At 39.7% G+C, this 14,094-nt stretch overlaps 1 protein-coding gene across 1 annotated transcript in view; it reads left to right on the top strand.

Annotated features, from left to right (window-relative positions):
• The window catches only part of LOC116545092 (cyclin-Y-like protein 2), a 39,376-nt gene that overhangs the window by 15,350 nt on the left and 9,932 nt on the right, over window positions 1–14,094 (top strand). The window contains exons 5-8 of the mRNA XM_032271711.1: window positions 7,817–7,852; window positions 10,765–10,816; window positions 11,584–11,703; window positions 12,603–12,769. Coding sequence (XP_032127602.1) covers window positions 7,817–7,852; window positions 10,765–10,816; window positions 11,584–11,703; window positions 12,603–12,769 — 375 coding nt within the window. The remainder of the gene's footprint in view (window positions 1–7,816; window positions 7,853–10,764; window positions 10,817–11,583; window positions 11,704–12,602; window positions 12,770–14,094) is intronic.

The following is a 14,094-nucleotide window of genomic DNA, read 5'->3' on the forward strand; positions in this document are numbered from 1 at the left end:
ACCAGGACAGTAGATTCCAGGGCAAAAAAAAAAAAAAAAGGCGCCACAAACCTCAGTGCCGCTGTTTAAGCCAGCGCAGTGAGTGGCCGCAGGGGAAAACAAACAGACCCCGGCGCCTCTTCAACAGGCGACTGGAACACAAACTTAAAAAAGGCTCTGAGGCAGGGAGCCAGGCGATCAGGCTCGGCTGGCCCCACTCCCACAAAAGAACAGCAACCAGAAACTCTGGATTGAGACTTTCACAGCAAGCGCAGCTGAACCCGCGATGGTCCAGCTCTGTGGGGGAGGGGTGTCCGCCATTGCTGAGGCAGCCCACCGTTGCCAAGGCAACCCGCCACAGCAAAGAGACTCCACCTCAACAGAGGCGGGCCACCATCGCCAAAGCAGTTCTAACTACACCCATATAAATAAACAGGACTGCAGGGAAGTTCACTTGGCAGTGGGGCGGAGCCCACAGCAGCCCAGCAAAGCCTCTACAGGGCGACAGTGACTAGGCTGACTCCTTGCTGGGCTGGGCAGGTCTGAAGGAAAAAAAAAAAAAAAAAAGAAGGCAGCAGCATAATGGAAACTCATAAATAAAGCCCTAAATCCCTGGGACAGAGCACCTGGGAACAAAAAGCAGTTTATGAGTTCTGCTGCAGCAGACCTAAACTTACCTGCCCAGCAGCTCTGAATGAACAACAACAGAGCTCACAGCTCACCATTTGAACTCCTATAAAGAAGAGACCGTCTCCTCAAGCAGCTCCCTGACCCCTATATATTCAAAGAGACACCTCATAAAGGAGAGATCAGATTGACACGAGGCGGGTATCCTTCTGGGACAAAGATAGCAGAAGAAGAAAACTGGTAACAACCCTTGCTGTTCACCAGCTGCTGCAGCTGAACCCCAGACAAGCAGGGCCTGGAGTGAACCTCAGCAGACCTACAGCAGAGGGGCCAGACTATCAGAAGGAAACCAAGAAACAGAAATAACCTGATCATCAACAAACAGAACGTCAATCTGAAAGATTTGAGACCCAATCTGAAAGCCAGCAACTACAAAGTCGACAGGTGGATAAATCCTTAAAGATGGGAAGAAACCAGTGCAAAAAGGATGAAAACACCCGAAGCCAGAACACCTCTCCTCCTAAAACGGATCACAACTCTTCACCAGCAAGGGAACAAGGTTGGATGGAGAACGAGTGTGATGAAATGACAGAATCAGACTTCAGAAGGTGGGTAGTAAGAAACTTCTGTGAACTTAAAGAACATGTTCTAACCAAATGCAAAGAAACTAAGAACATTGAAAAAAGATTTGACGAAATGCTAACGAGAATGGACAAAATAGAAAGGAATATAAGTGAATTGATGGAGCTGAAAAACGCAACACGAGAACTTCGTGAAGCATGCACAAGTATCAACAGCCGAATTGACCAAGAAGAAGAAAGGATATCAGAGGTCGAAGATCAACTTAATGAAATAAAACGAGAAGGCAAGACTGTAGAAAAAAGGGTAAAAAGGAATGAACAATGTCTCCAAGAAATGTGGGACTATGTGAAAAGACCTAATCTACGTTTGATAGGCGTACACGAATGCGACGAAGAGAATGAATCCAAGCTGGAAAATACTCTTCAGGATATTATCCAGGAAAACTTCCCCAACCTAGCAAGGCAGGCAAACATTCAAGTCCAGGAAATACAGAGAACACCACAAAGATATTCGTCAAGAAGAGCAACCGCAAGGCACATAATCGTCAGATTCACCAGGGTCGAAATGAAGGAGAAAATACTAAGGGCAGCCAGAGAGAAAGGTCGGGTTACACATAAAGGGAAGCCCATCAGACTCTCAGCAGAAACCCTACAAGCCAGAAGAGAGTGGGGGCCAATATTCAACATCCTTAAAGAAAAGAACTTTCAACCCAGAATCTCCTATCCAGCCAAACTAAGCTTCATAAGTGAAGGAAAAATAAAATCCTTTGGGAACATGCAAGTACTCAGAGATTTCGTCACCACCAGGCCAGCTCTACAAGAGCTACAGAAAGAGGCTCTACACATATAAAGGAACAACAAGTACCAGCTCAACTAAAGGGCAAAACACCCAGCTAGCACCAAAATGGCAGTATCAAATTCACACATAACAATATTAACCCTAAATGTAAATGGACTAAATGCCCCAATCAAAAGAAACAGACTGGCAAATTGGATAAAAAGACAAAACCCATTGGTGTGCTGTATCCAGGAAACCCATCTCACATGCAAGGATACACAAAGGCTCAAAATAAAGGGATGGAGGAAGATTTACCAAGCAAATGGAGAGCAAAAAAAAGCAGGAGTTGCAATTCTTATCTCTGATAAATTAGACTTTAAAGCAACAAAGATCATAAGAGACAAAGAGGGACATTACATAATGGTAAAAGGATCAATGCAACAAGAAGAGCTAACGATCCTAAATATATATGCACCCAATACAGGAGCACCCAGATACATAAGGCAAGTTCTTAATGACTTAAAAAGAGACTTAGACTCCCACACAATAATAGTGGGAGATTTTAACACCCCATTGTCAACATTAGACAGATCAACCAGACAGAAAATTAACAAGGATATCCAGGACTTGAACTCAGACCTGGACCAAGCAAACCTAATAGACATTTACAGAACTCTCCACCCCAATTCCACAGAATATACATTCTTCTCAGCACCACATCACACCTACTCTAAAATTGACCACATAATTGGGAGTAAATCACTCCTCAGCAAATGCAAAAGAACAGAAATCGTAACAAACAGTCTCTCAGACCACAGTGCAATCAAGTTAGAACTCAGAATTCAAAAACTAACCCAGAACCGCACAGCTTCATGGAAACTGAACAACTTGCTCTTGAATGTTAACTGGATAAACAATGAAATGAAGGCAAAAATAAAGATGTTCCTTGAAACCAACAAGAATGAAGACACAACATACCAGAATCTCTGGGACACATTTAAAGCGTCTCTAGAGGAAAATATACAGCAATAAGTGCCCACATGAGAAGTAGGAGAGATCAAAAATTGACACCCTATCGTCAAAACTGAAAGAGCAAGAGGAGCAAGATCAAAAAAACTCAAAGTCTAGCAGAAGACAAGAAATAGCTAAGATCAGAGCAGAACTGAAGGAGATAGAGACACAAAAAACCCTTCAAAAAATCAATAAATCCAGGAGCTGGTTTTTTGAAAAGATCAACAAAATAGGCAGACGGCTAGCCGGATTAATAAAAAAGAAAAGAGAGAATAACCAAATTGATGCCATAAAAAATGATAAAGGGGATATCACCACAGATTCCACAGAAATCCAAACCATCATCAGAGATTATTACAAACAACTCTATGCACACAAACTAATAAACCTGGAAGAAATGGATAAATTCCTGGACACTTGCCTCCTGCCAAGCCTAAACCAAGAAGAAGCCGAAACCCTGAACAGACCCATAACAAGGTCTGAAGTTGAGGCAGCAATTAAGAGCTTACCACCCCAAAAAAGCCCAGGTCCAGATGGGTTCACAGCTGAATTCTACCAGACATACAAAGAGGAGCTGGTATCATTTCTTCTGAAACTATTCCAAACAATACAGAAAGAGGGAATTCTTCCCAAATCATTTTATGACACCAACATCCTGATTCCAAAACCCGGCAGAGACTCAACAAGAAAAGAAAACTTCAGGCCAATATCCATGATGAACATAGATGCAAAAATCTTCAATAAAATACAAGCCGATTGCAACAGCACATCAAAAAGCTTATCCACCATGATCAACTAGGCTTCATCCCGGGGATGCAAGGCTGGTTCAACATACGCAAGTCTATAAACGTAATTCACCACATAAACAGAACCAAAGACAAAAACCACATGATTATCTCAATTGATGCAGAGAAGGCCTTTGACAAAATTCAACAGCCCTTTATGCTAAAAACCCTCAATAAGCTAGGTATCGATGGAACGTATCTCAAAATAATAAAAGCTATTTATGACAAACCAACAGCCAATATCATACTGAATGGGCAAAAACTGGAAGCATTCCCCTTGAAATGTGGCACCAGACAAGGATGCCCTCTCTCACCACTGCTATTCAATATAGTATTAGAAGTTCTAGCCAGAGCAATCAGGCAAGAAAAAGAAATAAAGGGCATTCAAATAGGAAAGGAGGAAGTCAAATTGTCTCTATTTGCAGACGACATGATTGTATATCTAGAAGACCCCATCGTCTCAGCCCCAAACCTCCTGAAACTGATAAGCAAGTTCAGCAAAGTCTCAGGATACAAAATCAATGTGCAAAAATCACATGCATTCCTATACACCAATAACAGACTTAAAGAGAGCCAAATCAAGAAGAAACTTCCATTCACAATTGCCACAAAGAGAATAAAATACCTAGGAATACAACTAACAAGGAATGTAAAGGACCTCTTCAAGGAGAACTACAAGCCACTGCTCAACGAAATAAGAGAGGACACAAACAGATGGAGAAACATTCCATGTTCATGGTTAGGAAGAATCAATATCGTGAAAATGGCCATACTGCCCAAAGTAATTTACAGATTCAACACTATCCCCATCAAGCTACCAATGACCTTCTTCACAGAACTGGAAAAAACCACCTTAAACTTCATATGGAACCAAAAGAGAGCCCGCATAGCCAAGTCAATTCTAAGTAAAAAGAACAAAGCGGGGGGCATCACACTACCAGACTTCAAACTATACTACAAGGCTACAGTAATCAAAACAGCATGGTACTGGTACCAAAACAGAGATATAGACCAATGGAACAGAACAGAGGTCTCGGAGGCAACACAACATTCCTACAACCATCTGATCTTTGACAAACCAGACAAAAACAAGCAATGGGGAAAGGATTCCCTGTTCAATAAATGGTGTTGGGAAAGCTGGCTAGCCATGTGCAGAAAGCAGAAACTGGACCCCTTCCTGACACCTTAGAGTAAAATTAACTCCAGATGGATTAAAGACTTAAACATAAGACCTAACACCATAAAAACCCTGGAAGAAAATCTAGGCAAAACCATTCGTAGGTGTAGGCAAGGACTTCATGACCAAAACACCAAAAGCATTGACAACAAAAGCCATAATAGACAAATGGGACCTAATCAAACTCCACAGCTTCTGCACAGCAAAAGAAACAATCATTAGAGTGAATCGGCAACCAACAGATTGGGAAAAAATTTTTGCAGTTTACCCATCTGACAAAGGGCTGATATCCAAAATTTACAAAGAACTGAAACAGATTTACAAGAAAAAAACTAACAAGCCCATTCAAAAGTGGGCAAAGGATATGAACAGACACTTTACAAAAGAAGACACACGTGAGGCCAACAAATATCTGAAAAAATGCTCATCATCACTGGTCATCAGAGAAATGCAAATCAAAACTACATTGAGATACCATCTCACGCCGGTTAGAATGGCGATCATTAAAAAATCTGGAGACAACAGATGCTGGAGAGGATGTGGAGAAATAGGAACACTTTTACACTGTTGGTGGGAGCGTAAATTAGTTCAACCATTGTGAAAGACAGTGTGGCGATTCCTCAAGGACATAGAAATAGAAATTCCATTTGACCCAGCAATCCCATTACTGGGTATATATCCAAAGGATTACAAATCGTTCTACTATAAGGACACGTGCACACGAATGTTCATTGCAGCACTGTTTACAGTAGCAAAGACCTGGAACCAACCCAAATGCCCATCGATGATAGACTGGATAGGGAAAATGTGGCACATATACACCATGGAATATTATGCAGCCATCAAAAAGGATGAGTTTGGGTCCTTTGTAGGGACATGGATGAACCTGGAAACCATCATTCTCAGCAAACTGACACAAGAGCAGAAGATCAAACACCGCATGTTCTCACTCATAGGCGGGCGTTGAACAATGAGAACACATGGACACAGGGAGGGAGCACTACACACTGGGGTCAGTTGGGGGGAAATAGGGGAGGGACGGTGGGGGGGTGGGAAGCTGGGGAGAGATAGCAAGGGGAGAGATGCCAGATGTAGGTGATGGGGAGGAAGGCAGCAAATCACACTGCCACGTGTGTTCCTATGCAACAATTTTGCATGTTCTTCACATGTACCCCAAAACCTAAAATGCAATAAAATGAATGGGAAAAAAAAAAATTAAAAAAAAGAAAAAGAAAAACATAGCATCTTTTTTTTTCTTTGCTGTAAGATGGATTAGTCCCTTGAGTCTCAACATAGCATCTTTATGTGAAGAAAAACATCCCAGAAGATTATGATTTTTACCCCAACTCAATCATTTCAAATTTTGCTGCACATTGAGATCACCTGGGAAACTTTTAACAACAACCCTGATGCCCAAAGTTATATCCAGTGCTAATTAAATCAAAATGTCTCATGTTGAAAATGAGGCCTTTATTAAAGCTTTTCAGGTGATTTTAATGTGCAGCAAAATTTGAGAGCCACTGCCTAATTTAGTTTAGGACAAGAAACTGCTCCTATTTGGTGGGACCTTGGGCAAGTCAGTTTTAAGATTTGTTTCCCTGACCTGTAAAATGAATGTTAGATTAAATGTCATGTAAGGTCTGGTCCTTTCTGGCATATAACTTCAAATTCTGTGATTTTAATATCATTTCAGAGATGAAAACTACTTGAAGCACTATAGACATATCCATCTTAATTGCTAATGTTACCAGCTTTTTAAAAAGTGCTGATATTGTATAGACCTATTACTAAAATGAGATTACCCTTCCCTTTGTTATTTTGAGCCTCATTCTAGACACTGAGGGCAAATGGAAGCACATAACTTATGTAAAAGAACCTCTTGTTTTCTGATACACAGCATCAGTTGGTAACTTAGGAATACAGTTACATATATCTGAAGAGCTGTTTCTGTTCATAAATATTTCAGTTAAACTAATTGAAGATACCTGCCATTCATATTACACTGTGTCATGTTACACTGCCTTGTTAGCACTGCTTATTTTAGGATTGCTGTACCTATCATTGATGTCATGTGAGCATGAGCTTATTACTAACATTTTCTAATAATTATGCAAAAGCAATTTGAAATAATTTTATTTGTTATAAAGCACTTTTGTTATGCATTTTTTGGGAAATAATTTAAAAAATGGGTGGGTAGGAGATAGTGAACTGAACTAAAATGCAGGGCCTAACATCTTAAAAAAGAAACCACTACTGTGTGGCTGAAATGTAAACATATACACATAGACATAGAATGCATGAGGCTGGGCGTGACGGCTCAAGCCTGTAATCCCAGCACTTTGGGAGGCTGAGGCAGGCAGATCACTTGAGGCCAACCTGACCATCATGGCCAAACCCTGTCCCTACTACAAATACAAAGATTAGCCAGGTGTAGTGGCACAAACCTATAGTCTCAGCTACTTGGGAGGCTGAGGCATGAGAATTGCTTGAACCTGGTAGGTGGAGGTTGTGGTGAGCCAAGATCACTCTGGGCAACACAGCAAGACTCTAGGTCAAACAGTAAATAAAAACATAAAATAAATTACATTTGATGAAAGGTTTTATGGATAGAAAAACATATAACGGGGAAATATTATTATATATATAATCATCAACAGAAACACGTCTTCTAATAGCGTATTGGCTTGCATTTTAGTTCTCATATTTTTGCTAAAAGGCAAGAAATGAAAACAAGAAATTGCCCTTATGGTACTGTTCTCAACTAGAAGATTTTAATTTCAGGGCCTCTAGGAAAGTTTCCTCTGTACCCTTTTTAAAAAATGTCTTCAGGTCTAACAAATGATAACTTCTATTGTTACGAATGTTTTTCCTTCCACAGTGTGGCCTTGGAGATATATTATCATATCCGGCAAAGGTGAGCTTTTTAAAAACCTGTCTTGTGATTCTGGCTAATTACTTTTCAAGCTATCAAGCATTTTAGGTCAGAGCTCTAGACATCATGAGCTGTACTGGGCCTGCTGAAATATCTAAGCAAATTATTTGTGGTTTTTTTGGTCCTTAAGACTCTTTTAATTCTTAAATGATTGGGAATCTCAAAATATGTGTTTATATTGATTATATTGATATTTACTATTGTAGAACAATACAATTGAGATTTTTTTCAAACTCTATTTTTAGTTTAGATTTCACATCCCTACCACTGTTGATATCTTGAGCTAGATAACGCTTTGTCATGAGGACCATCCTGTGCATTGCAAAAAGTTCAGCAGCACTGATGACCTCTACCAACTAGATGTCAGTGGTAACCCATGACCCAGGCTCTGACAACAGAAAATATTCCTTGAGAACAATATTGTTAATATAATTTTTTAATGGAAAAATACCTTTTCTACAACAAAACATTGAGTAAAAAGCATGTCATATATCTATATTATCACTAATGTTGCACTTAATAGAAGACATCTGGATTCTTTAGCTCTTTCTTTGCAATTTGCTTTAAAGAAGCAATAGGATGGCCAGCTGTGGTGGCAGTCACCTGTAATCCTAGCACTTTGGGTGAGGCCAAGGCAGGCAGATCTCTTGAGGCCATGGGATTGAGACCAGCCTGACCACCATTGTGAAACCTGTCTCTACTAAAAATACAAAAAATAGCTGGGTGTGGTGGTGCATGCCTGTACTTTAAAAAAAAGATCAAGGAGAAATAACATGACCTAATCTCATGCAAATATGTAGTTGGTAAAAGGTGCACTTTTAAAGCTTTGAGACCATTGTAGGTATTCTTTAATAATAAGTGAAAACTTCACAAGTGCTACTTTCTTAAATTACAGTGGCATTTTACATATTAATAAATTTATTCCATCAGTACTCACTAATTTGTCTTGCATGATAAATGGATCTTTTCCCCCATATTTGCACTTACAATATTATGCATTCGTTATTTGGAATATATTGGTTTATGTTTTCTTGCATCAAAAATCATTTTTAGTTTAACCACCAATCTTGTTTTAAACATCTTTTAAGTATTGAAAAGCGTAAAGCCTGCAGTAGAAGGAATGAGTTTTTCAAAGTCCTCAAGAAAGCATAAATTTTACCATTGGGAACAAATGCTTATTTTCCTTGAAGTGACAACCTCACTTCATTTATTTTTTAGAATGATAGTTGTACTTTTTTTTTAGACTGAGTCTCTGTCACTTGGCTATAGTACATTGGCATGATCTCAGCTCAAGCAATCCTCTTACCTCAGGCTCCTGTGTAGCTGGGACCACAGATGTATGGCACCATACCTGGCTAATTTTTGTGTATTTTTGGTAGAGACAGAGTTTCGACATGTTGCCCAGGCTGGTCTCGAACTTCTGAAGGAGCTCAAGTGATCCGCCTGCTTTGGCCTCCCAAAGTGCTGGGATTTTACAGGCATGAGCCATTGCACTGGCCCAGTTGTACTTTTAAATAAAAATGATGTTCTGTGAAAAAGTGATTGTTCAGCTTACAATTAAATCATGAATTTTTAAAAACACAATCATACTACAGTCAGCAGAAGCACTTCTTAACTTTCCACTTTCGACTGATTCAGAATATTAAAGACACATGTCACGATTTAGTAACACCATTAATTTTTACTGCCTCAACAAAAACATTCTTAAGTATTTCAGGCTATCTTTTTTTTAACTGTAAGGGACAATAAAGAATAGAATTACTATTAGTGTAATTGGTACCACTGTCTTGATTTAGGCTGAGAAACCAGCAATTTTATTTACTTTTGCTTTTATACAGTTATGGCAAGTGTCTATGAAAAAGCAGTGTCTTTGTATTACTTTCTTAATTTGTTAAAATTTTTAAAATTATCTTTATCAGGTTTAATTAGTATGATTATCAGAATAGTGTCCAGCGGGCGCAGTGGCTCAGGCCTGTAATCCCAGCACTTTGGGAAGCCAGGCAGGTGGATCACCTGAGGTCAGGAGTTCAAGACCAGCCTTGCCAGCATGCTGAAACCCCATTTCTACTAAAAACACAAAAGTTAGCTGGGCATGGTGGTAGGTGCCTGTAACACCTGTAATCCTAGATACTTGGAAGACCGACGCAGGAGAATTATCTAAACCTGGGAGGTGGAGGTTGCAGTGAGCCAAGATCATACATACCATTGCACTCTAGCCTGGGTAAGAAGAGTGAAACTCTGTCTCAAAAAAAAAAAAAAAAGGAACAGTGTTGACCTCTTAGGCCTTCTGGAAAAGGGTCTTGGGGATCCCCAGAGATCCCCAGAGCACATTTGGAGAATGACTGGTTTATCACACAGGCACAATGCATTAGTTTTATGAAATTGAAAGTTTATCAAAGACTGGCCTCTTTTAAAAAAAAAGGCAGATGAGATTTTTCATTCGAACAACAGAAAATAAATATATCATGAGAGTATACTACAGAGGAGTAAAAAGAAAGGAAGCTAGGAAATCTGAATCACATTTACATTTATTAATGTCCTAAAGACTTTACTGCCTACCACTGCTGCTTTGTAAAACATTCTTGTGTTTCAATGTGTGGTTAAGAAGAGTAAAAATAAGTTTGGTTTATTGCCATTGCCTGTTAGGGAGGGTCAATACCTATAGGCAGATCTTACCGGTTATTGCGAAAAAGACTTCACAATACAGGACACATGTGCTAAGGAAGAAGAGGTCGGGAAACCCTCTACAGGTGAGGATCCAGGAGAAGAATCTGTAAAAACTGTTTGCTGTGTTGAAGTGAACACCAAAGCACATAGGAGGCATTATTATACTAAACAGATACTATACTAAGATATTAACAGTTTTTGAAATAATGGACATTCTTATTTTATAGAGGGGCAGATAAAACTTTGGACGTATTTGATGAACGATCACACCCATTTACAGTAAGTGACACTTTTATTGAGGTTGTATTTTTATCAGACTTGTATTTGTTTCATGCTGAAGTCAAAGCCGTCTTTAAATCTTCCCCATTTTGTGTTGCGTTTAGTCATCTTAAGTGTTGTAAAAAGAGCGTGCTGGAATAAGAACTGATCTGCAGCTTTGTTTAGTTAGTGAGCTAGTATGAGTAAATATACTATCCAAATAACAGAAAATATATCTTTTAAGAGATCAAGCAATATTAGAATATGTAAATCCTTTTAACACAGAAGCATGATTTTTATCAAGAGAGTTAAAAATAATTTATAAATCAACTTATATGGTATAAAAATTTTTAAATGTACTTCCTCAGGTACATAATAGCCACATGTGGCTAGTGAGTATTGTGTTTAACAGCTTAGGCTTCGAGCCTCATGGTTACAGGAAACTGTATTTTCTCAAAATTTATTGCAGAAAAGAATGACATACGATCAGTAAGACATTAAAGCCTATGAGTAGCTTACATTTTGGATAGAATTATGTAGGGCAAAGAGTAAAGAAGAACAAACATTTTCTGAACTTTAGCTTATGTGATTTTTAAGTGAATGTTGATGAGTATTAAATCATTACGGTATTTTAAGATCCCACTGTTCATATTGTGAAAACTGAAAGACATCTCACCAATCAAAATTATTGTAAATGATTCATGGCACAAATGTAAACACTGCTGTCTTATGAGCACTTGATGTTTTCTCTTCAATGGATACTTACATTGCATCCTTTCTTCTTTCAGCAAGACCAGCTTCCGGAGGAACACTTTATGTATGATCCTAGACACAAAGTGATTTTCAGATTTGTTCATATTCTGTTTAAAGCCAAAAAGCTAAGAGCTGAGTTAGCAATCGTTAGTTTGGTAAGATATTTTCTATTTGTAAAGCATCTTTAGAAATTGGTCTTGTAGAGCAACCTGGCCAATGTGCTTAAACCCTGTCTCTACCAAAAATACAAAAATTAGCCAGGCATGGTAGCATGCCCCTGTAGTCCCAGCTACTTGGGAGACAGGCAGGAGAATTGCTTGAACTCAGGAGGCAGAGGTTGCGGTGACCTGAGATCAAGCCACTGTACTCCAGCCTAGGCGACAGAGCAAGACTCCATTTCTAAAAAAGAAAAGAAGTTGACCTTGTAAACAGGGTAGTATGGTCCTGTTTTTAATTGAAAGTAGGTTTCTGAAATTATCTCAGAACTTTAAGAGAAACTTATGAAAGCAAATGCACACATTTGGGTCAAATCATCATTATGGCTTAAAATGTTGCCATTGATCTTCTCATTATAGAACAATTGCCATTAAAGGCAGCAGGAGGGATTTCTGATTTCTCCCCACATACTTCAGTGCACACATACACAGTGCGCACACCCCCTGTTGGAGGCATGTGGAGGGCTTGGGATGGGGAGTAGTAACAAAACCATCCAGTTGATGGGCAGGAATGGATGCCATTGTAGGTCTAAGCTGAGTCCCAGAGTGTACCCCCAGGCAATTCTGATGTATATTGTGACTGAGAGCTACTGCCCTCAATTCATTGTTCCTTGGATGTGTTAATCTACCCCTGCTGGGCAGGGTAAGTAGCAGAAATATTTGACCTATGATTGTGATATGGCCCCTTGCTTAACCTAATGAAACAAAATCTCTGTAGGACATAAAAATAAAAGGCGTTTACTTTCTAATCAAAACCAGAAGTATTCTGGTTTTTCACAAGAGTTCTTATCACAGCACTTCAACTGAGCTAAATCAAAGGCCAGTGCTCTGTTTTGCAGGTATACATTAAAAGACTTATACGTTATGCTGATATTGACATTTGTCCAACCAACTGGAAGAGGATTATCTTAGGAGCCATTCTTCTTGCCCTCAAGGTTAGGAGTGAAGAGGCTGTATGCCTTGAGGACTACTGCGAGCTCTTTGAGAACCTTACAGTTGAAGATATGTGAGTTTGCACGGCTTTTGTGAACTTTCTAACCGTTTTTGAATACTTTATTTGCTCCCATAAACTTAAACGCTTTAAGAAATATTTTTAAAGGTTACATTATGCAGATAATAAGAATGGGCATAAATACCACATACTCTTCCTCCCCAGCTTTAGAGCAACAGTTCATATTTTTCACTGTTCATTGGTAGGTCTTGGTAAATTGCTTTTGTAATAATCTCATAAATGGAAAAGTATTTTTCTGGTGAATGTTTTTGGCAAATATCTTACCAGCGTACTACCAGAACATAATAGTATGGTAAATATCCTTATGGCTTTTTACAAGCTGTCTGCAAGTTCCTGTCTCTTTGTGAGGAGCACATGTCTGGCCTTTGAAATAATTGTTGGCCATTGACAAGTCTAGGTCCTCTGCTTTGTGAAGTATAGCTTCACCCTGAGTCGTACATTGTGTATTTGCTTTCGCTGGTGTTCCCTGCTTTTATTTGAAGATCTGCTTTATAGAAATCTTGGATACAGAATAGCCACAGATCCCTGTGTCCCAGTCCCCTCCCTGTTAGGAGTGTTGCATCACTGGGCTGATGAGTTAGGAGTTCCAGTGTTCCCCTCAGGCAGTCTGAGAAACATTGCTGGAGCATCACCCAATGTTCGCCACACTCAGGAGGTTCCCGGGGCCCTTGTGCAACCACAGCAGCACTTGGGGGGGCCCGAGTTACACATGAGAGTGCAAGAAATCTTGCTGAGTCATGGGGTTGCTCACAGCTGGCACCTACATGACACTGAAACGGGCTTCATGGGTCTTTCTTCCACTCTGGCCTCCTGGCTGCTGTAAAGGGAAGGGCCTTAGAGCTGGTTGGCAGGGTGAGCCAGGGAGTCATTTCCAGCAGAGACTCTCACAGTGTCCACCAGACAGAAAGAATGGCTTTGTGGGTGACACTTAGGAAAATCTGAAGGAACACCCCTTGATGACATTGAAGCATATGAGGCATATGAAGAGCAAGATCTTCAGGCAGTGGCAAGAGGTTTTTGTTTTTGGGTTTTTTTGTTTGTTTGTTTTTATGTTTGCCTGTTACTCCAGATAAGACTGTCATTCAGAATGTATGCAGTCACAGAGGTGGAGCCTGATGGCTGAATAGAAGTCTCTGCCAATTGTGCTCCCCACAGGAATAACAAATCTAGCAACTATCTAAATAAAGAAGCACCTTCATAAGAACTTAAAATTAGGTAAATTGTTGTATTTGACCGGAGCGTAGAAAGTTACCACAAGACAAAATTATGCCGGATTGCAGGGTCATTTATTATGCTGGCAACCACAGAGGACTCATGTC

The sequence above is a fragment of the Sapajus apella genome, unplaced genomic scaffold (genome assembly GCF_009761245.1).
Source record: "Sapajus apella isolate SASKATOON/1434 unplaced genomic scaffold, GSC_monkey_1.0 scaffold246, whole genome shotgun sequence".
NCBI lineage: Eukaryota > Metazoa > Chordata > Mammalia > Primates > Cebidae > Sapajus > Sapajus apella.